General features: G+C 38.9%; 1 protein-coding gene across 7 annotated transcripts in view; it reads left to right on the forward strand.

The window, feature by feature from the left end:
* Arhgap21 (Rho GTPase activating protein 21) overlaps window positions 1–24,975 on the forward strand; it is a 126,552-nt gene that overhangs the window by 69,948 nt on the left and 31,629 nt on the right. For 5 of the 7 annotated variants that reach the window (XM_027405333.2, XM_027405332.2, XM_027405331.2 and 2 more), the window contains exons 5-9: window positions 12,083–12,175; window positions 13,898–13,976; window positions 16,496–16,550; window positions 21,013–21,042; window positions 22,227–24,117. In XM_027405333.2, coding sequence (XP_027261134.1) covers window positions 12,083–12,175; window positions 13,898–13,976; window positions 16,496–16,550; window positions 21,013–21,042; window positions 22,227–24,117 — 2,148 coding nt within the window. The remainder of the gene's footprint in view (window positions 1–12,082; window positions 12,176–13,897; window positions 13,977–16,495; window positions 16,551–21,012; window positions 21,043–22,226; window positions 24,118–24,975) is intronic. The other 2 variants (XM_027405337.2, XM_027405336.1) reach the window with 1 other exon arrangement.

Genomic DNA, 24,975 nt, shown 5'->3' on the forward strand with positions numbered 1-24,975 from the left:
AGATTTTAAGACTTGAAAAACATAATACATGAAGTTATTTGTAGTCAATAAATAAGATATGATTTCAAAATCTCTTTAAGAATTCTAAATGCTTTGTTAAATATGAAAGATAGCTTTCAAGAACTAATCGGAGGTACTGGGCAGAGGGATATAACTGTAAAAGAAGAGACGTTCACCCAGAGGCTGTGCAGCCTCTGAGCATGGCTCTGCTCTGCAGATCTCGATCTTAGGAAGGCCGCCTCGGGCAGCTGTATAATTAGGGGATTTTGAGCTGTCTTTTCCTAGCTGTTCTGTAACTTGTGACCTGGTTCACAGATACCACCCGGCTGATTACCCTGTTCTTGTTTCTAAATGCTTTCCAGCTAGCCTGCATAGAAAGTGTGGGATTCCTAACTTCATAAAAGTTAATTGTGGGAATTACAGTCCCTGCTTCTGACATTGAGCACATAACTTTTCATCTTTGGCATAAAATCAGAACAGAAATATGTGCAGCTAAATGCTGAGTACATTAAACTAAGAAATAAATTTGTTTTGTTTTTTTTTTATTCATTTAGCAAACATCTGTTCAGTCTGTACCATGAGCCAGACACTAAGCTGATTGCGTGGAAGGAAGCAACGTGGCCTCTAACCTCACTTCCCTCACAGTGTTGATCAGATGTCACCTGATACAGTGGACTTCCTCAACCGTTTAATAAAAACAGCCCAGCCTTTCATACTCTCTTTCCCTGTGGTGTTCTCCATAACATCACCTCATACTAATTTCTTCTCTACTTTTTCTTCCCTCTCAGTTGAAATGTAGGGCAAGGATTTTTGAGTCTTCTTTTTTTTTTTCTTCCTTCCAACTCAGAATAGTTTCTGCTATGCATTTATTGGAAGCATACAGACCCACACAGATGACACTCTGATTCCAAGAAACTTGTAGTCTGTTGGAAGACGGAACTATAAAATAATTCTTAAAGTACAAAAAGAAACTATGTACAATTGTTACAGGATTGTGGCAAAATAAATCATTTTTGGTGCTTAGGTAGAACATTTGTTAGACTGTTGGTGGACAAATGAAACTTAATGAGAAAGAAGTAAAAATAGTATGTCAAAAGAAATTTCTGAGACATTTTGAGGTAATATTTGCCTAACTTGGGGGAAGAAGGATTGTGTGTATTAGTTGTGGGTGACTGATATGTGGAGAGTCATGCTTAGCTTTTCTAGGTTGAGTAAGATTGAATGGATGAAAACTCCATTAACCAAAGGATGCTAGAAGAGAAGCTTCTTCCTGTGCCTGGGAGTGGGGTTCAGCTTGGGATACGGTGCTTTTGGGATGAGTCTTAGAGCACCTAGTCTGGAGTACTTGAGGAGGAGCGGCTGGTTAGGCATCAGGAGCAGATACGGTGGAATTAGGTTCTGAGCATAGTGAAACCATCTCAAGAGCATGGAGTCACAGGCTAAAGATGCGACCAAGGAAGGTGACATCTAATGACGGCCAGAGCAAGAAAATTAGAAAGAAATCAGATCTGAGGACAGCCAGAGTTGGCGATTGTTAGTTAAGGGGTGATGATTCTAACATGTCATGAAAAAGTTTTCATTTGTAGTGCATTACAACGGTGGCCAAAAAGATACTTTCTGATAAATAACACATCAGTGAAGTTACAGACAACAGTAGAGTGACAGAGGATGAGGAAAGCAGTTGTTCCTGCATTGGAACATTAGATAAGCATCAGTACATGCCCAGGGAGAGCAGTGTCATGGCAGTGAGTTTGTATGCCTGTCCTGGGATGTTCGTCTTAGAAAACCCTGCAATACAAGTGACTGAAGATCAGTGCACACAGACAGCACTGGCAAAAAGTGTGAGTAGGACAGAGGGACACCAACACCAGTCACAGCCACCTGGAAGTAGAGAAAGGGAACTTTGGGAGATAATGTGTAGTTGACTGGAGTCAACTACATGAGAAGTGTTAGCTGTGGATCAAGGCCCTGAAGAAGGCTGTGAGGACTAAGTCCTTGCTTGAGACGGGACACAGGAAGAAAACCCCTCAAAATGAAAGTTGAGTATTAAAAGAGGCCAGAGAAGCACAAGTGCAGGAAACAGGAGGCAGATCCAGTGTGACCTGAGCTGCAGGGAGAGCAGGTTAAAATTACCAGACATTTGAAAGAGCAGCCTTGAGGAAACAGGAGTTGGAATACAGCAAGATCCTTTCCTGAGCGTTGTCAGGAATTTGCTTGAACTTAGAAAGCAATTCACTGTGTGGCTCAGCTCCATTGAGTTGTATTAGGAAGGCAGGAACTGGGGGCAGAGCTGGTGTGTGATTGACATGCTCTGTAGTTGGATGGACAAATTGGGTACGTTGAAAGGGTGGGGTGGGGGGGGGAGGGAGGTTGAAGTTGCTGGTGAGTTTTGTTGGAATGTCTTAAAAAGATTCCTGAGGGAGACTGGTAGGCTTGACCGTAGAGAGGGTACAAAGGAAGGTCTTGACAAGATTGAGGAGCAAGCTTACTAGTTGAACAAGGAGTTGAGCAGTGGCAAATTCAGAGATGGAAAGTTGTTGCTTATGATTAAGGGTGTGTAACAATTTGGGTGGCCAGAGCAATCACAACCCAGCATAGCAAGAATAACAGGGCTGTGACTCTAGGCATGCTACATGATTTATAAAACTTCGGGGGAAATCTAACATTATGTGAACTTCAGATACTTTGAAAGGCAATATCAGGCCTGTTTTGTTCATTATAAGAGAATCAGTATGAGACTGGGTGAATGTTTGTTGGGTTGATAACATGCTCTCACCGTGTTTCTGCCAACAGTTTTTGACTCGTGCCTGACATCTAGTGGTGCTATACTTACACTACTCATTGCCTACCCTGTTCCTATGCTGGTCAGGACAGCAAACAAACCTCAGAAATGCTTCAGGCTGTTTTACTGTAGGCATTTTCTAGGATGACATTTTGAATCAGACAGAAAATATTTATTGAGCATCTGTTACATGCCAGGTACCATTCTGTGCTTTTGAGATTTTCAAGTGGCATGTTTTTTCTCTTCTATGAACTCAGAGAATTTGAAAATATATAGCTGAGCAAATCTGCTATAAACTCGCTGAATTTTAACATATAACTGAACAGATTCACTGTAAACTCACGGAATTTGGATGTATAGCTGAGAAGATCCACTATTAGCTCATGGAATTTGAATACATAGCTGATCAGATTGACTATTAACCCGTGAAATCTGACTGTATCTACTATTAACAAATGGAATTTGAATCTGTAGCTGAGTAGATCCATAGGACGGATAACTTAACATATGTTTGTCTTGTGATTTTTACATATGAGACCTTGTATTTGTCTCATGGTTTTGGGGGCTGTGTCAGTCCTTCATGTTAAGTGGATACTTAAGAAGATAAAAGGCTGGTTTGTGCTGGGCACACATGAGAAGCTATACAGAGTACTCTGTACTGTGGATACTCACTGAAGCATTTTGCTGATTTGCCTGTAAGTTAACACTAAAGTTCTTATCTTTCAACTATGCCTGCCCAAGTATTTACAGTGTTAACGAATGAATTGACATCTGGGATTTTTAAGTTTTTAAAATTTTTTTCTCCATTTTTTTTTAAAGGTCAGCTTTTGTGAAGGGACTATATATTTGTTTCTAGTATATGTAACTGTGATTGAAACATGACAGGTCCCATCCAGTTCCATCCTGAGATTATTGTCACTTGAGACCAGGAACTCTTAAAGTTGTCAGATCTGCAGATTGGAAGGGAAAACTTGAATGTACCAACTAGTATTCTGAGAATGACCGTGTTGAATAGAATTTGGAGAACACCTCGATTTAATAAGTCCCCCCCCCATTTGTTTTTGCCCTTACCACAAAAGAAGAAAAAGAGGCTAACAAATTAGCTACAGTATTTTAATGTTTGATTATATGATATGTATATTTTAAAACATTAGCTAGTGTGTCTTTTTTAGGATCTTAAGATGGCTTTTATAGCTGGATGTAGTGACTCGTGCCTGTAATCTCAGCCTTGAGAATCTAAGACAGAAGAGTTGCTGTGAGTTTGAGATCAGCCTGGTGACAGTGCATTCCTGGGCAACTTGAGCTACAGAGCTAGAGGTGGTGGTTCCATGGACACACAGCCTGGGCATCTTTCCACTGATCATTTCCTTTGGCTGTATAACCGGCAATGGGATTGCTAGGTCTGGTGGATTTTTTTATTCATTCATTTAGTTATTTGAAGACACTTTATACTGTTTTCCATAGTGGTTGTTGTGTTGGTTAGTTTTTATGTCAACTTGACACATGATAGAGTCATTTGGGAAGAGAGACTCCTTTTCCTCTTTTTTTTTTTTTTGTTAATTTGAACAATAATCTGCTATGTTCTATTGGTCTCAAATAATTTGTACTTACAAGTGTTACAGTTATTTATTATTTGTATTGATCTTAGTTTTGAAAAACAACCTAGTGAAGAAGTTCATATTTCAGTAGAATCAGACAATGCCTGAGGCTCCACTGTTTCCTTGAGAGAACAACCAGTGAGCTAGTTCTTTTGCCAATTCCCAGTCTTAAATTTTATTTATAATTAAAAACCATGTAAGGAAAATGAGAACATAAAAGGAATTTAGATTTATTTTAAAAATTAAACCTTACAAGTATTTTTATTTTTAAAAATTTGTCTTTTGAGATTATAATTACATCATTTTTCCCTTTCTCTTTTTCCCCCTTCAACATCTCCTATATCCCCACCTCCCTAGTCTCTCTCATATCCATGGATTCTTTTGCTTTAGTAGTAGTAGTTGTTACTGGTTTTGGGGTGTGTGTGTGTGTGTGTGTGTGTGTGTGTGTGTGTGTGTGTGTGTGTGTGTTCCTAAACATGTAAGTACAACCTGCTCAGCCTGTCCTATGTGACTTGTGTGTATAAGTTTCCAAGACTGACCTTTTGATATTGGATAACCAGTTGGGGGAACTGGTTCTCCAACTCTCAGCATTTCATAGTTGTTGCCTGTAAATCTTTGTCTGTGACTGAGAACTTGAGTTTCCCTCTCCACGTTAGCATGTCTGTTAGTATTGCCCTTGTTCAGCTCACGTTTAGGCTTTTGTGTCAATGTGACTTCATGGGTACAGCTTCTCTGACATTGCTAGGAGACACAATCTCCTTGATGAAGGGTGAGGACTACCCTTCTCTGTGGGTATAAGGATAAATATTTAATATGTAGTTAGGGATTACGCCTACTTAGTAAAGTGGCAATTCTAGGTTTTCCAAGATCTATGACTTCACTAGCCCTAGTACCAGGCAAGACTTCCTTCCCTCTTGTTGATCAGTTAGAAAGCTGTTGGTTACTGTCAGGGTATGCATGCCACTATTGCACTTTTAGGTTTATCGTTGCCATGGTGGTTGCTATGGCTCATAGGCATCATACATAGCTGGGTAAGACTGTTGGTTGCTTCCTCCCTTTGGGAAGCTTGTGTGACATATTTTGGTATCATGAGAACTAGTCCTCAGGGAGGAGACATTCAGGTCAGGTCCAGCTCAGGTTCTCTGGGTGAAAAATGATCTGCCCATATATTCAAAATCAGTGAGTTCATAGTGGATCTGTTCAGCTATATATTCAGATTGGGAGAGGGGTGTTAGTTGAGAAAATGCCTTCATAACAGTTCTGCCTGGCATTTTCTTGATTAATGATTGATGTGGAAGAGCCCAGCCCCACTGTGGACAGTAACAACACTGACAGGTGGTCCTGAGTTGTATAAGAAAGCAGTTGAGGAAGCCATAGTGAGGAAACCAGTCAGTAGTGCCCCTCTTTGGTCTCTGCCCCAGTTCTTGCCTTGATTTTCTTCAGTGATAGGAGTGTGACTTGACATCAATAGTGTGACCTGAGGGTTGTAAGCCCAAAGAAACCCTTTTCTTCTAGAGTTGCTTTGGCCATGGTGCTTTATCACAGTAGCAGAAACCCTAAAACAGCTGTGTCACTTTACATTGCCACCAGTGTTCAGGGCTTCCCTTTTTCTAGTCCTTGCCAGCACTTTGTTTGTTTTTATTTTTTATTTTGTTTCTCTTTCATGGTAGCCACTGTGCTTGGGATGGAGTTCTAGCTCATTGTAGTTTTACATTTCTTTGCTACTTAGTAATGTGGAACTTTTTTTTTTTCTTCACTATGTGTTGACCACCTGTATGTCTGCTGAGACATATCTATTTGCATCTATTGCCCATTTTCTTTCTTTTTTTTTTTTTAAATGTTTCAGTGTTTTTATTCTCCCTCCCCTTCTTTGCAGCCTGGTTTTCGGCTCAATTGGGTTAATTTTCTTTTTTTGCTATTTAATTTTTGTTGTTCCTTAATATTTTGATTATCAACTTTTTTCAGATGTGTAATATGCAGTATTTTTATATTTCTATGCAAAATCATTTTAGTTTGATACAATACCATTTATTTGCTTTTGTTTGCTATATTTCTGGGGGGCAATGTGAATGTAAGTATATATACATATTTGTGCTTATGTGACAATACGTTTTTTTTAGTCTGACCATAGGTACATTTACTTTGTTCTGGAACTATATGATTCCTTGGTTGTCAGGATCTGTTACTCTGTGGATCATTTGTGGTCTTTTTTTGTAACTGGCTGTCTTAGTTAATGGAAAACATTTAATTGGGGTGGCTCATTTACAGTTTCAGAGGTTCATTCCTTTATCATGGTGGGGAGGATGGCAGTGTACAAGCAGACATGATGCTGGCTACATCTTGATCAGAAGGCAGCAGGAAGTGGACTTGTGTGACACTAAATAAAGCGTGAGCACAAGAGACCTCAAAGCCCACCCCACAGTGACACATTTCCTCCAAGAAGGCCACACCTACTTCAACAAGGCCACACCTTCTAATAGTGCCACTCCCTTTGGGGGGGCCATTTTCTTTCAAACCACCACACTGGCATAGGCCAAAGGTTGTTTCTTTATAGTTTGTTTGCTCTGTGTGATTTATACTTAAAAAAATTTCAGGTAATCTAAATGCTGCAGGTGATTTCAATTGGAGCATTCTCCGAAGAAGTTCATTATAGATTTAAAGTCGTCTCTCTTGACTCTAGAGATGTCCTCCTTAGTCTAATCCACCAATCTCTTTGGAGATGGGAGTCTAGTTCACAACAGATACTGGGACATTTTGTGCTTGTACAGTTATGCCCTGTTCTCTTTCATTTCTGTTTTCCTTGGGCTGTGCTTTTCAGCTTCCTACTAATTGACAGTTGAGTTTAATGGACAATTTCTGAGCCAGTGTTTTCTGATTACCTTCAGGAATACAAGTTTGATGCCTTCTCCCAGAGTTTGTCTTGATCTGTGTGTAAACCTTGTCTGTAAACTTGGTTTGTAACCAAATGAGCATAGTCATATATTTAATATCTTCATGTTAGTCCTCACAGCAACTTTGTCAGGTAGGCATAATTATTGTTGTTACCACATTACAGATGAGCAAACTGGCACATGTAAGCAAGTTATGTAAAGAAAAAAAAATCACTTGGAAATAAAAGTGCTAGATAAAATAGAATGCTCAGTTAAATTTGACATTAATACCAATAACTAATAGTCATTAGTTAGAACATGTATCACATATTGCAAAATTTGGTATCTGAATTGAAAAGTAAATGGTAAATGGTAAATGGTAAAGGTGGGGGGTTTAAACCATATGTTCTGGTGTAGGGCCTAAGTGTTTCCTGAGTACTCCATTACCCTGAGCATTGAATCAGACTCCCCCACACATTGAGACTTGGATGGACCCCTCTACTTTTATATTAATTCCTTTTACTTAAGCTGCAATTGATCACATTATTATAAAGTTTATGTGCTCTGATCTCAAATGTAATCCTGAGCTTTGAGTCAGTTCACATGTGCTTTTCATGTCTTCTTAATCAAGTGTGGCCACTTCTTTTAGCATTTTGCACCCATATAAGTTTCATTCATTTGCTTATTTTTCTACAAAGACAAAGATGTAGTTCTATGGCTATGCTAATTAAGTACTTTTCAAAGGTCAATGGAAAGACTCCAGAATAAGATACTTGACCTTTAAAATGTGTTCTATGTGTCTTAAAAAGTCAAGAAATGGGGAAGTAAAGGCAGTGAAGTGGAAGTGACTTTCTAAGAATCACCGAGGCTGCTGTCTGGAAGCAAGAGGAGTCATTCTCCCTGTTGGATTATTAAATCTCAGGAAACGGATCTACAAGAACTAATGACCTATGAGATTAATGGCACACATTTTATTTACTTACTGTCTTATTTTTTGGTGTATGTGTGGTATATACACAGCGTGCATGTATGAATGTAGGTACACCTACTCATACAGAAATGCAAATAACTTTGCATGTCATCCTCTATCATTTTCCGTTTTGTTTTGTTTTGTTTTGAGATATACTACACTGAACTTGGAGCTCACTGTTACAGCTGGCTGGCCAACCGGTGAGCTCTAGAAACCTGGCTATCTAGGGCTGCTTATAAGTATATGCTACTGTGCTTGCCTTTTACATGGGTGGTGGAGATCCAAACTCAGGTACTCATGTCAGCAAGAAGCACTCTATCCACTGAGCAGTCTCCTTAACATGCATGCATGCATTCATTCATTCATTTGAGACAAGGTTTTCCTCTATAGCTAGACTGGCTTCAAGCTCATGATCCCAATGCCTTCACCTTCTGAGTGTTTAAATGATAAATATGTACCACCATGCCTGGCTTGATATACATTTTAAGTTTGATTGTGTGTGTGTGTGTGTGTGTGTGTGCTGTTAAAATTAATGAGGCAAATGTCTTAACTGAAAATATAAAGTCTGATCATAGAATTTGAAGACATGTACATTTCTACTGCTTATATTTAAGGGATACTTGAAGAGCAGTTTTCTTTTTTGTAAGAGGGATTAGATTAGATTCAGGTAGAATTTAGGAGCAGATTCCTTCTCAGTATACGTTATGGTTTATTGATATGGTTGGCCTCTCTTTTAATCCATTCTACCTCCATAGGTCTTTAGACATAGTTTGATGACAGACTTGTTAATAGCAAATTGACTTTACAGAAGAAGCCATTGCAAAAGTAGTATTGCTTTTGTAGACATTAGGAGGATCAAATTATTTTGGGCATCGCTCCTCTGTGTAAGTAAACTTTTCTACCAGAATTTTTAGGTGTCACCACTTTGTTACCCAGCTAACTTTTTATTATTTTGTAGAATGTAGTCATTTCCATTTAATACATATTTGCAGCAAGCTTTTTTATTATTTTATGTGTATAGGTGTTTGCCTGCATTAAATCTGTTTACCATATTTGTGCCTTGTGCCCAAGGAAGCCAGTAGAAAGGATCAGGTCCCCTGGAACTGGAGTTACAGATGGTTGTGAGCTGCCATGGGGGTGCTGGGAATCGAACCTGGGTCCTCTGAAAGAGCAGCTGGTGCTCTTAACTGCCCAGCCATCTCTATAGTGTCTATATTTTATATTTCTAAATGAGATAGATGTGAAGACCATCAATAAGAAAGCAAATGTCTCTACCTTCCCGTGAAAGCAATGTCTTCATAAAACAAAATATTAAACCCTCAGATCTTTAGCCAAAAGGATAAGTGGTTTTCCTCTAATTTGAACTGTTGTAAATGTTGGGTTGGTCACAAAGGGATCTTGCTAAATTAGCTTCTTGATTAGAATTCAGTGTTTGCATTTTGAATGACTTAAATTGAAATATACTTTTTTTTCTTATGAATTGCAGCTGTGTGTCACATAAAGTGGCAGTACATTATAAGAAATTGTCCCTAGGTGATTTTTGTCATTGAGTTAGTGTTGTAGTGTGTATTTGCACAGACTCAGATGTGGATGTAACTCATTGGCAAAGCTCTCACCTAAAACGCAAGCCCTAGGTTTCATCCCAGCACTAACTACAAAGAAAAAACAGCTAAAGATGTGGTAGATAGCATGACCTTTATACAACTAGTGCTATATGGTTTAGCCACAATTGCATATGGTTTGTCACTGACAAACTGTTAGGCTCGTGATTGTAATTGTAAGTGGGCCGTGTCAATAAAGATGGACAACTGGATTAATGTTAGTTACTGAGGTGCCACATTTGAGTTCATTCCTGAGTGCAAATCTCTACCCTGCCCCTGCTGAATGCTTAGTTTCTCATTCTTGCTCAGTCATATGACAGTCTTTGGATTACAATGTCTGTCTCCAAAGCTTGTAAGAGTTAAACTAAGTAATACATTTATTCGTCGACTTAGTAATTTCTTATTAGATGCCAGCTCCGTGCCAACCATTGTTCTAGGGGCTGTGGATATTAGGAAAAATGATACATTTCCTGCCCATATTCTTCATGGGTGACACATACAGCAAATAAAGAAGCAAATATGTAATTTTCTGTGAACACAAGAGCAGAAAATTTCAAGTGAGAAAGGGACCAAAGGAGACTGTGCCTAGTCTCCTTTGATCTTATGAGAAAGGGAATCGAGTCCATGCCTACTGACTTCTGAAAGATAAATGGTTGCCATGATAGTAGGATGGCTTAGGTAGTTGAGTGATCAGTTACTATTTTAGAGGGTTTCTTTCAATTACAGAGTTAGCTGTGAACAGGAGCAACTGATTGATGGTCTGTTATAGAGAAATGTCTTTGAGCTTCCTTTGTGGACACATGATAGTATTCAGTTTCATTTGGTAATAATTTAGGATTCTCATATGTGGCACCCTCTTCTCCCCAGTGTTGCCGTGTAGTAAGTAGCATTAGATTACCCTATGCATGTATGTGCCTTGTTACTCAGTTACATTCATCTTTAAATGTCTGTGTCTTCTACTTTAGTGGTTCTCAAGTTTGGGAACTGACCTCAGACTGTCTGGTGCCAGTCTACAGACCAGCCTTGCTAGCTCAGCCCCAGGTGATGCTGATGCTACACTGGTCTGGACCTTGAAAACTGTGGAGTTTTGCTTTTGTTTGCATTCCAAAGTGCTTATCATGGTGGTTATCACTCAGCTGGTCTGTTCTCTCTTCTCCAACACTTTCCTTGACATCTAGTTAATGGAAACTATTATTCTCACATTCTAGTGAGTATTAGGGTCACCTGGGAAACTTACTAACAAAACAAAATTCTCTTTGGACCCTAGAACATTCATTTTTCATAAGTACTATGGGTTTCCATACAGTGGATCTGTGGACCACAGCTTGTGAAATACTGACTATCCTAGTTAGGGTTTTTATTGCTATGAAAAGACACCAGGACGATAGCAACTCTTAGAAATTTAATCCAGGTGGCATCTTACAGTTTCAGAGGTTCAGTCCATTAACATCATGTCAGGGAGCATGGTGGCATGCAGACAGATATGCTGCTGAAGCTGAGAGTCCTACATCTTGCGGGCAACAGGAAGTTGACTGTCACACTGAGGAAGCTTGAGCAAATGAGACCTCAAAGCCCTCCCCCACAGTGACACACTTCCTCCAATAAGGCCATACCCACTTCAACAAGGCCACACCTCCCAATAATGCCACTCTCTTTTGGGCCATTTTCTTTCAAACCACTATACTGACTGTATTCAGGTTGATGATGTTCTCATTGTCACCAATGTATGTCATATCTGTCTTTAGTCAATTTTTATATTATCTTGTTATTTATTTATGTCTCCACCCTCCATTATCTCTTAGAAGAAAGGAATGTCTTCAGTGTTTAGCACCATTCAGTATTAGAAAGCAGTAGTCTGGGCATTGTAGTGTAACAAGCTTTGGCATTTGTTAGCTCTGTGACCTTGAAAGATCTTTAATCCCTTCAAAACTTTGGTCCTCTTTGTTCTCTGTGGTCATTATATTAATTAACTATGGGATCTAGGAGCTGTGAGGTATGCATGGCATATAATGTAGTCATGAATACACAGAATATACTCAGTAAACGGAAACCACCTATTTGGTTTTCATTGTGTTATGGAAGAAGCAAATACATGCTCATTTAATGAAAATCCCTACAGTCTCAGGTTAGCAACCAAATTCAGGTTGTGTTTAATACTTTATCTCTACTCTCATTTTAATTAACTGTCATTTTATGTTTGAGAGTTTATTTAAAGAATACTGTAAAGTAAAATCATGTCTTGGGCTTTTTTTCTTTCCTAGGAAAGCAAAGAAACCGCCTGGAGCCGATGGATACCATATTTGTTAAACAAGTGAAGGAAGGGGGACCTGCCTCTGAGGCTGGACTGTGCACAGGTGCTAGTCATCAGTGTCTCGTAAATTCATTTTACTTTTTCTTAAACATTTTTCCTGTATTTTTTTTTCTGGTCTTCTATGTACTTTTTCTCTCCCTCTTCTCATCTGTTATTACTGTTTCTGAGATGAGTTACATCTTGAAACTCAACGGATGTCGCTGAACAGACATAAAGTATGAGAACTTTTAGTTAAGACACAGACTTGCAGTCCCTCTTAAATTTACAGTTGAATTTTAACAAAAGGATTACAAAATAACAAACTGATGAAGATACTTCTCTAGTGTAATTGAAGTAATCTTTGATCTCCAGGTCTGGAAGTGCCCTATCAGGCAGGTAGCATACAGGATGGCTGAGCTTTCCTGAGTACCTGCAAGTCCCTTCATTTCTAGGTATCAGTGGGAGTGGTCTATTGAGGTAGATTTAATAGCTGCTTGATATTATATCCTGTTAATTTGATTTGTGAATTTAATAAAATTAACTCAAGGTCAAAGATTAGCAAATACTATATAATATTTTTATTGTTTTTAGGCATAGAACAATTTAAAGTAGAAATTGGCAGCTTCTAATAACTTTTTTTAGTCCCTTTGAATAAAGTGTATTTTCAGCCACAAATCAGTAATGAGCACCACTACTAAGATTAACTAGGATGCATTATAATTATCCTTACCATCATATTTAAAGTAACCCTCATTCTAATACCATTAACATGTATAGCATGCATATTAGTATCTACACATAGGGAATACCATTAGAATGCATCACTATCATATTCTAAGTGTCACAATTTTGAGAAAAATAAGTTGGAGGTAACATATTTCTATTTCCCATTCCTCTGTCCTTTGTCCTTTATTACCTTTCTATTCCTGTTTTTCTGAGTAATCTAGTACTTTTCCCCATTAAAATAAAGAGTAAATTAATAGATACAAAGTAAAAAAAAAAATGCATCCATATTCAAGCTTTATAGTACAATCATCAACTAGCCAGATACGTAGATTGAAAGAATACAGTAACTCAGTGGATAAAATCAGATGATACTGTTGAAATGTTAACAGTCAGCATTTGAAACCTGATGGGCAAGTGGAAGTGTAGCTGGCAGTTCTTTGAGTCTTTTTTTTAAATTATTATTTTGGTTTTTCTAGACAGGGTTTCTCTGTAGCTTTGGAGCTGTCCTGAAACTTGCTCTGTAGACCAGGCTAGCCTGGAAGTCACAAAGATCTGCCTGGCTCTGCCTCCTGAGTGCCACAATTAAAGACTGGGATTAAAGGCATGCGACACCACCACCTGGCTTCCCTGAGTCTTTTTAGCGTCTTTCTAGCCGACAGGGCAACAGGATAGGAGCAGTACTCACCTGGGGGAAATGTTATTGCAGTTTAAGTTCATCAGTATCAGAATTCTTACAACATTGAGAAGTTGGATGAGAAGATAGGCTTATTTTTTAACAGGTACTTAAACACATTTTATAAATACTTTACAAATAAGGGCATATTGGGTCTGGAGGTAGAGCTCAGGCAGTGAGCAGTTTGATCCCAGCACCATCAAAATAGTAAAGAGGTGGGAACAGTCTTGGGAATTACTTCACAGTTATTCAAAACAGATTCTTTCAGGAGTTCTTAATATGTTGCTTGCCTTCCTTCCTTCCTTCCTTCCTTCCTTCCTTCCTTCCTTCCTTCCTTCCATCCATCTGTCCATCTTTTTTATTATTCTTTGTAATTATTCTTTGAAGGTGACCGGATTATAAAAGTCAATGGAGAAAGTGTCATAGGAAAGACCTATTCCCAAGTAATTGCTCTCATTCAGAACAGGTAAGATTCTTGAAAACGGATTAATTTTGGTTAAAACCTTATAGAGCAAGTCAGTTTCATGCAGTGCTGTGCTCTTGTGCTCTTGACTGGGATGACATAGAACTCCCCCATTCAGTGGATAATGCATCTGCTGTTGTCAGGCATTAGCCCACTATTACTTAGTGGGCCTGCAAATTTGTAATGTTCACAGGGTTTGAGAGCACACATTGTAGAAATAATGCACACTTGGTTTTCTTTAAAAAAAATTCTGAGATACATATTTTTAATATATTTTACCTAACAGTCTTACTGAATAAAATCTTTGACTTATATTCCTTCAAGTGTTTTAACAACCACAGCAAGATACTCTTTTTAAATCCTTTTGCCCGTAATCTACAGAACGATTAAAATTTTGAGGTAAATAGATATTTATAGAATAAGTATTTGTAGGACCACAAAGACAATTTAGTTTTTCTTTCTTTCATCCACACACTTAGAAAATTTTAAATAGCGTTTTTTTTTTTTTTAAACCCAAAGTCAAAGAGGTCACAATATTGAGTTTCTGTCAAGCATATGCCATGTGTCTGGCTCTGGTATCCAATCCTATCTTTGTTCTAAGAGGTTCTTCTTCAATTCAAATCCATAATTTTGGGGTTATTGAATGGTTCCTTTTAGCTTTATTCACCGGTTTATAACTCAGTTGAAATTCTTTATTTTCTAAACAGAGAGAGAGAGAGAGAGAGAGAGAGAGAGAAAGAGAGAGAGAGAGAGAGGTCTCAATCAAAGACAACTTGGCAGTGGCAGGGTCTTCTTCCTCAGGAACACCATCCATCTCATTTGAGACACTCTCATTCCCTGGAGCTCACCAAGTAGATTAGACTGGCTGTCTAGAGATTCCCCCCACCCCATTGGAATTACAGTCTTGTGTCACCACTGTTGGAATTTTTAGGTGGGTTCTGAAGATCCACTTAGCAAGCACTGGTGCTATCTCCCCACTATCCTAAGCAGTTTGTGCTATAGTTTAAATTATTTACACTGATGTCCTAATGGATTTTGATGTTTTTACAATGAAATGACATGATCATGATTAATTGATCTCAGAGTATTCTCTTTGCTGTTTTAATATTTAATGAAATTCCTAGAGAAGCCAGGGCATGAATGTAATGTTAGGTGATGGCAGCAAAGCCTCTGCAGAACAGCAGGAGAGATGTGCACATTCTTCCTTTCCAGCAACCAAGATCACAACTACACCAGCATACCAGTACATAACCTAATCTCTGTTTTCCCAGTTCCACATAATCCCTCTATTATGGGCACTTAGGGGGGCAGATCTTTCAGAGTAACATGAGAATGGCAGTCTTAAATTTTCAGTCACAAGCAATTTGATAATGAGAGAAAAGCCGCTTATGATGTTACTTTCTTTTGAAAGTTGTATAGTAGTTGTCTGCAGTGTGTTAATGTAGGACTGTCACTGCAGGGGACTTCTCTGTACATTGTATATGTTTAGCCACCTGTAACACTGAAGTGCAAGGGCTTCCCTGTGTTGTTAGATGTGTTTGCACCTGTGGCTCATTGGTTAACCAGCCTCCTGAAATTTATCAACATAAACAGACACGGGCAAATTATTGGATTTTGAACTTTTTCCCATTTTATGTTGGGATTATGTATTAGTCTCTGAGGGTATTAAAGGGAAGCTAGGATAATTGTTATATTGAGATGCCCCCCCCACACTATTCTTAATATATCTAAATATGAATCCGGGCCATGTCACAGGGTTCAGTTCAGTTTCCCTCTTGAGTTCGCTCCTTCCTCCCTTGCTTTTTAGTGTGCTGCAACTCAAACCAGGGCTTGGCAAATGGTCTCCTACTGCCCTGTGCAAACTCAGGGAGCCTTCTCCATTGCAGCTACCAGAGACCTGCAGTGCCAGCATGAAGGGCTTTGAGCTGCACCTGTAAAGTTCTCAGATTAAATCTTAGGGGTAAAAAAAAAATAGTTGAGACGCTGAAATTGGAATTATTCTAGTAAAGATGATGGTGAGCTGATGTTGTCAATTCTGAGGCTAAGATGGAATTTTCAAAATTAGGATGTTTAAATCTGTTTGAAATGTTAAATTTCTGGGGTATAGTAAGCTATACCCCAGAAACTTAGTGCCCAGAACTTACAAAAACATCAAACAAGTTACTAAAAGAGTTTTTGATGAATTTTGTTGATAACAAAAACCTATAATTTGTCTTACGGCTTAAATAAGCAATGAAGAATCATACTTTGATATTCTTACAGGTTTTGTCCTAAAACTATTTATTAAGTAACTTTTTATTTCTGAATTAGCAGCACATTATAAAGAGAACTCACTTGAATATAAACTGTGCAAACTTACATGGTGGTGCCCTCTTTTGTATGTCACTTACCTCTGTACTAACAACTTTGTTTTCATATGGTTTGTTTTGGAAGTAATGATTTAAAATGCTCTTAAAGCATTCTGAGATAGAGTTTGTTGCTCAGCCTCCTGCCTCCACTAACAGTGTTGTGCTCATTTTCAGTGACACTACACTGGAGCTCAGTGTTATGCCAAAGGATGAAGATATTCTCCAAGTGGTAAGTTTTCTCCAAATAGAAATTGTTTCGTAGACATGAATATTAAGCTGATTTTGAAAGGAAGGTGAGTTGTGTAGAAAAAGATTCCAGAATAAAACAACCTCCTGATTCACTTAGCAGGATTTGGATTTCTGAACATTTTATAAGAAAAAGAGAGACTGTTGTCCATTATTTGGAATTAAGTTTCATAGGATTGTTTTATAATTCCACAGTGAACTCCTCTGGAGCTGAGGGCTGAACTCAGGACCTTGGGCTAATTCCCCAACCTCTAATTTCACAGTAGACTGCTAATGTTACCATTTAGGATGAAATTCCTGAACAGTTAAGCTAAGTTGCATTGTAGGGTGTCCTTTGACCCCAAGGCCAAAGGTCAGAGCGTATATGCATATCCTTAGGTATGAGAGTTTTTGTTTTTTAATATGTGAATAAGAGTTTCAAGAAAGTAGATACTAAATTTTGTTATTAAATGTTACTGTTTTAAGTTAACATAGTAGTTTTGTTAATAGGACCAACTCATTTCTTAGAAGTATTCATTGTGAATGAACTCTACAGCTTAGTAGAAAATACATTTGAGGAAATGAAACAGTGTGAGTACAAACATAAGCGTTTAGTCTAAAACATTTTCCTGATTGTTAGAAAGAAGTATATGTAAGGGACTGTTTAACACCTAAGTGTAAATATTACTTAAGGTAAAAGGATAATAAAGATGTAAATATCACTCAAAACAATGGTTTTGTGGACTTGGCAGGTCAGCGACACTTCATTTACACACAGGCCACTAGTGAAGATGACCTCTTCTTGGTGATTTGTTTTTTACTTACAGCTAAACTCAATAAAACAGGGAATATAACTTGAGTTTAGTTCAACAGACTCCTAAACAGTATTGTTTTGGTTTTTTAAAGCAAAAAAGTCAATAATGACACCTGAATGATTCATCATCTTTGCTAACATATAAAATATGAATGAACTGAAATTCATGGAGATCAACCCCAAGTGTCCTCAAGACATGATGCTTTCCTTAGGGATGACTCATTATTGATTACAGAATATTCTTCCTAAGTGTGTGGACTAGGGGCTGGGGAGACTCAATCAGAAAGGCATAGGTAGTGTAGTGACAGAATAACTCCTATCAGTGTGTGAGACCAATGCTTCTAGGAACTAGACTAGACATAGAGGATTTTTCTCTAACACTCTGCTGACACCAGTGCTACAGGGTGCGCTATAAATTCAGTAAGCCTAGAATCTGAAAACTTGTAGGTAGACTCGACTTAAAAGCTGAACTGTCATGAGTTTTAGTTACTTTTCCTCACCAGCAGCAGGTACTGGTGGAACAATGTGGCTGGTATTGTCCTGAATTTCTAAGTTTGGAATTGAATGCAGAATTCTGTCACTGTCTATTGTGTGATAGATGAAGAATGGCCAACAATTTCATGCAACTGTGTGAACAACTTCCTAATAAGATCAGAGGAGGACTGGGTCTGGTAGCGCACACCTTTAATATCAGCCCTGGGGAGTCAGAGGCAGGCAGATCTCTGAGTTCCAGGCCAGCCTGGTCTACAAAGCAAGTTCCAGGACAGCCAAGGCTGTTACACAGAGAAACCCTGTCACAAACAAACAAATATCCAAACAACAAAAACCAACCAACTAACCAAAAATCATCAGAGGAAAGCTAGGTCATACTGCTGTATAATTCTTTACATTAAGTACATAATAAAAGTAAAGTGCAAAGCATTGTAAACATAGGATGGCATGGGCGTATAGGTCTGGGCTCAGCAACAAAGATTGTGGTAGACTAAAACCTGAAATTTCTCTTAAAACATTTTAAAAATTACTTCAATCATAAATTTAAAAGCATGTACCCTTAGTGATAAAAGAAAAACCTACCTTTATACTTAGCCTTAACTCTTGTTTCAGATCATTAGGAAATCAAAAGGGTATATGTATATCATAATGCACATGTGAAGGACAGTAGGCCATGGCTACTTCTTTTCTGAAGCATAATTTTAGGGGATTATAGGCAAGCATTGTCTTAGTTAGGGGTCTGTTGCTATGATGAGACACCATGACCATGGCAACTCCTATAAAAGAAAACACTTAATTTATTTGGGACTGGCTTATAGTTCAGAGGTTTGGTTCTTTATCATCATGACAAGCACGCAGACATGGTGCTGGAGAGTAGCTCAGAGTTCTACATCCGGATCAGCAGGCAGCAGGAAATGAGAGTGACACTGGGCCTGAGTTGAGCATTTGAAACCTCAAAGCCCACCCCCAGTGACACACTTCCTCCAACAAGGCCACAGCTCCTGATAGTGCCACTCCCAGTGGGCCTGTGGGAGCCATTTTCATTGAGATTACCACAAGCATCATTTTTGGAGCTATTATAAATATGCAAAGAGAACCAAAGGTTTTGTTTTAACCATACATAGAAAGATATTGTGTTTTAGTGTAGATCCTGGGGCTAAACTATTTCACAAGGGACCTTGAAGCCTTATATAAGTATTTACATTGAGTTTAAATTTGTTTTTAATTTTGAAGACTCCATTGGGGTTTTAAAAGAAAAATAAAACTGAATAGCTAAATAAGCAATTCATAATGATATTGATAGCAGTAATCATATAGTTTCAGGTAATTTTTTTTCCATACAGACTTAGTATTATCATAAAAGAATATAAATTGATACCATTATATAAGAACATACTGCTTTGTTTTGCTTAAGGGGTATTTTGTGCCATTTAATTGGTGCCTGCTGATAACGTAAAGGTTCTCTGATGAGTACTTAAAGCAGTGATGTGTCGGACCAAGATTACTCAGTGAAAAATTTGGTGCTGTGTAACCAAGTACATGAGAGGAAGCACAACACAGTTGTAGATGTGAGCAAGTTAGAATTACCAATTCTCAAAAAAAAAAAAAAAAAGAATTACCAATTCTCTTCACAGAATGGAAAAATCATATCCTTATATTCAGTGTTCATGTGCCTCAAAAAAGTTGCATATTTTGATCCCATCCAAATGGCCTGTTCTTATGAATACTTCTTTTTTTATGGAGCCCAAAGCAGTATGTAGATGGCCTGGAAGGAAAAAAAAAAATGGTAGTTGTGAATTGTCCATTCCTAACTTGCTTCCCCGGTATTCCTTAGGACTAATTAGTGCCATATATTTATGCTTCTTGGGATTGCCATCTACAGCCCTGATTTGTTCTTGAGTATAGTGATCTTAGGAATACAGTTATTTCTCTATGGGTGGTTAACTGGGGAGACCCATTTGTTCCCAGATTTAGTGTCTAGAATTTCTGTATGGAAATTTTAGTTATATGTGAAGAATATAAAAATTTAAAGTATTTTATAGATACTGTTCCTCCTCAAATTTGAATAAATGAGTTAACTTTAAATTATTACAGAATGGCCTTTCCAAGCATGTGCAAAACCTGTGAGGGTAAAAATGGGCTCTATGGGGAGTAAGTATGAGTATGTTCTCTTTAAGTACAATGTGTTCTAGTGCAGTAGAGGTTTGCCAGAGCTCCCCAGCTTCCCTGACATTGCTGGCTGTAGGGACCTGCCCTCCTTTCCAGGCGGCCCATGAGATTACACAAACCCACTGCAGGAAATACTGCAGGACAGTCCACAATGCTTTCTTAGACTCTTTCTTTCTTTCTTTCTTTTTTAAAATTAGAATGAAAAAGCCAGGCTTGTTATGTCCAGATACATATGTCATGTTCATATTGGCAGTGTTTATGCTATGAAAAAATTACGGTATATGTGTGTGTTTATAGATTTAGCTTTGATTTCTCGCTGTATTCCACACTGTGTTTTGTAATTCTCATTACAACTTCAAATTATACTCTAGAAGTGATATTTTTATGTCTAGTCAATAGTTATTTCATAGGTGAATAAAATACTGTCAGAGACATTGTGTTGAAAGATCTTAATTTTTGAGTGAAAAATCTATTTAAACCAAACAGTGTTTCCTCCAGTCATACGGTGAAGTCGTCTGTAGTCAGCTGACAGCTTGTGGTTATGCACTCATCTACCAGGAAAGGAGGAGGTTGCACTATTTTAAATGCGTACTAGAGCATTCACTTAGTCTTCTGGAAGCAGAGATGAAGGCGCTCATGGGAAAAGAGAGGCAGCAATGCTGCTCATGTTGAAGGGAAGCTGCGTGGCACATTATCAGGTAGCGGTGTGTATTGGAGAAAATACTTGTCAGGGATACATGTCACCAGATGTATTCTGCTTCCAAGAGTAGCAACAGATCCAATAAGAACCAGATAAGAGCTTGAGAATGAGATGCTCAGGTGGATACGAAAGTTATTCTTACGCTCCACTGCCCTCTACCTCTCTTGGTACCATCCAGAGAAATCAGTATAGATGTATTTTTAGCTTGCTGTTTCCAGCATCAATATGACAACATGATTCTGTCTTTATATCAGTAAGCAGCTTCTACTATGTTTTCCTATTTTCTGCTAGCTACAATTTACAAAGGATGTCACAGCACTGGTAAGAGATTCGCAGTAGCCATTTCGTTGTTTTTAAGTTGTGTTTTATAGAGATTTGTAACCAGCCAGTCTATTAAAATTGTAAGTTTGCTTAATCATACTAATTTGCAGAGAGTGTATGTGATATATGGTTTTCCTTCCTCCTCTTTGTTTGTTTTTGTTTGTACCCTCTATAACTAATGTTAAAGCATATTTATCTGCATCTATATTTTTTAAAGTACCTCTCCCTCTCCCTAATCCTTTGCTGTTACTTGGTAGCTGCACTTGAGCTTTGCAGTCTGTGTAGTGTGAAGGCAGGATGTGCTGCTAGCCAGGAGTTAAGCTCATTTGATCAGGGATAATAGACACCACACCTTACTGCTTTGGAGCTGAGCATAGTCCCATGTGGCATCCATGAGCTCTATTTGTGTGGAGTCTATCTAATTAATTTCAGTTCTTAAATTTTCAAAAGTATTACTAGATAATTTTATAAATTAAAATATAAGAGCTGCATGCATGCTTGTTATTAATTGAAATGTCTTAAGTAAAAGAGACCAATTTATCCAGTAATGTTTGCTTAACTTAAAAAGTTTATATTCAGAAAGATAGATTCTCTTTCATATTTTTTTTTGCTTTAATATGTGCTACTTAATTTCTTAAACATGCACATTCACTGAGTTTAAATATGGAAATATTTAACATGACTATTTAGGGGCTTAATTTTTCAAGATGGATTATTTTTTTAATTCTTTATAGTTAATTGACAAGCCATTTCATTAGATGTTTAATTTGTCATAGTATTACTATGTTAAATAATAATGTATTTGGGTAAGACTTTTAATATTTTGACTTTCTTCCCTTATAAGCATTTAGAATCTTCTTTTGCTGAGATCCATTAGGCTAAAAAATCTTAAAGCTTAAATGGAGAGATTTTTAGAAATAGCATGCAATGTTTGGTTGGTTGGAAGCAATATGATATGTCTCATGAACCTTTTGGAAAAATTAGTAATTGCAGTTTGTATGTATGACACGTTCTATACTTTATTCAATTTCTCTAAGAATAATTGTTAAGAATGTGCCCTGTGCTGTGCTGTGCTTTGCATGCATGCCATAGTGTATGTCCTTCAGGATTAAGCTAGGGCTTACTTAGACAGTGAACTACAAACCTGAAAATTATTGTGACACTTTTCTCTGATTTCCATACAGGCATATTCTCAAGATGCCTACCTAAAAGGCAACGAAGCTTACAGTGGCAATGCCCGTAACATACCTGAACCTCCACCAGTTTGCTATCCCTGGTTGTCACCCACTCCTTCAGCCACGGCACAACCAGTTGAAATATCTCCTCCAGACTCATTACCGAACAAACAGCAAACCAGTACACCAGTCCTGACACAACCTGGCAGGGCCTATAGAATGGAAATACAAGTGCCTCCATCACCAACAGATGTTGCAAAATCAAACACAGCAGTGTGTGTTTGCAATGAAAGTGTGAGGACTGTCATTGTGCCTTCTGAGAAGGTTGTAGACTTGTTATCCAATAGAAACAACCATTCAGGTCCTTCACATAGAACTGAAGAAGTAAGGTATGGTGTAAACGAGCAGACCTCTTCAAAAGCAGCATCAAGAACCACATCGCCACCATCAGTTCCCACTGCCCATCTGATTCATCAGACTACAGGCTCCAGATCATTGGAACCTTCTGGAATTTTACTTAAATCTGGAAATTACAGTGGACATTCAGAAGGAGTCTCAGGTAGTCGACCTCAAGCTGTGGATTCTCCTTCTGTGTCTGTCAATCACTATTCCCCAAACTCCCATCAGCACATAGACTGGAAAAATTATAAGACTTATAAAGAATACATTGATAATAGGAGATTGCACATAGGTTGTCGGACAATTCAAGAAAGGTTGGACAGCTTAAGAGCTGCATCTCAGAGTGCAGCAGACTATAACCAGGTGGTACCCACCCGCACTACTTTGCAGGTACGACGTCGAAGCACCTCTCACGATCGAGTGCCCCAGTCTGTTCAGATCCGGCAGCGCAGTGTATCTCAGGAAAGACTGGAAGATTCTGTGCTGATGAAGTATTGCCCAAGAAGCGCATCTCAAGGAGCGCTAACCTCCCCGCCTGTTAGTTTTAGCAACCATAGAACTCGTTCATGGGATTACATCGAGGGACAGGGTGAAACCACAGCCAGTGTCAGTTCTCAAAGTCAAATACCTGACTCAAATGGGGAACGGAAACAGACCTACAAGTGGAGTGGGTTCACTGAGCAAGATGATAGACGAGGTATTTATGAAAGACCCAGGCCGCAGGAAATTCACAAACCTTTCCGAGGTTCAAATTTGACTGTGGCCCCTGTTGTTAATTCTGATAACAGGCGACTGAGCGGTAGAGGAGCGGGACCTGTTTCACAGTTTAAAAAAATCCCACCAGACCCAAGACCACCACATTCCAACAGAAATTTTCCAACCTCTAGTGGGATGTCACTGCCACGGGGTATTTCACAAGACAGGTCCCCACTTGTGAAAGTCCGAAGCAATTCTCTGAAAGCACCTTCTACACCTGTCTCCAAACCATCCTTCAGCCAGCACTCACTGGTTTCCACCAAAGACCAGAGGCCAGTCAATCATCTGCATCAGCACAGCCCACTGAGTCAGCAGACATGGTTCAGACCTGAAAGCACCCTGGATCACCAGTTGGAAGCTGAGATGTCCCCATGTTTACCGGGAACTTCCGCTAAGACCGAGCCTCAGCTTAGTGAGAATTTAGGAACATCAGATTTAGAATTATCCACCAGCCCAAGGAATGGAGATTTAAACTTACAGGAGGCTGAAATGCAGCAGCCAGATGTGCTAGATAATAAAGAATCTGTCATCCTAAGGGATAAACCTCCATCTGGTCGCCAAACACCACAGCCTTTAAGACATCAGTCTTACATCTTGGCAGTGAATGACCAGGACACTGGGTCGGACACCACCTGCTGGCTGCCTAACGATGCTCGCAGAGAGGTCCATATAAAAAGGATGGAGGAAAGGAAGGCTTCAAGCACCAGTCCACCTGGTGATTCCCTGGCTTCCATCCCGTTTATAGGTAAGCTCATTCAGAGGCACTGCATAGTGTCCATATGTAAAGATGTTTTCAGAAAAGTAGGGTTTATGTTCCTCAGGCACAGACATCTTAATCTGTGCTTTCACGGCATTTCGAAGTGTTGTTTACTTGTTTATTTTCACTGCTGGGATCAAACCCAGGGCCTTCTGCTAGGCCCTGCTAGACAAGTGCTTCCCCACTAAGCCACAGCACCCCACTCTAAATATGTAAGCTGTTCTTCAGTCAAAGCCATTTGCTTTTCTCCTGCTTAAAATTATTTCTATTAGACATTTTCCTTTAAAAGTAAATATATCCAGTGTTTATTTGAGACAGGGTTTCAGTGTCTAGCCCAGGCTGGATTTGAACATACAGTTCTACCCATCTGCTTGCCAAATGGGCTTACAGGTTCTCATATTTTCTTCTTAGTTTTGATTTTAATCAGTTCCTACCATCTATGGTCAAGAGAATCAGCAGGCCAATTATACCTAGTTGTCGATCCATCTGAATCAAAACGCAGACAGGCCCTACCCATTACGTCAGCAGTAAACAGTTGCTGGGGCTGGGGGTACAGGGTGACGGGGAGCGGGGAGGGACAACGACTTCTTGATGAGGAGCTACTGAGTTGTCATGACACTGGGGTGGGCCTTTTGTGAAACTGCTGCCTTTGAGGGCAGTCATTACCTCTGCTTTTACCCCAGTGCTATCCTCACACCTGGTTACAACCTTGTGTTTTCCTCCCATCTCACCCAAAATAGACTTAAAATATGAGTCTGCTGTGGCTGGCAAGGCTGCTTTCCTGCTCCAGCTCACCTCTCTGCTCTCGCTCTCATTCAGGTCTTCTGTGTGCCTCCCTGCTTCCTT

Source organism: Cricetulus griseus, chromosome 3 (assembly GCF_003668045.3).
Source record: "Cricetulus griseus strain 17A/GY chromosome 3, alternate assembly CriGri-PICRH-1.0, whole genome shotgun sequence".
Taxonomy (NCBI): Eukaryota; Metazoa; Chordata; class Mammalia; order Rodentia; family Cricetidae; genus Cricetulus; species Cricetulus griseus.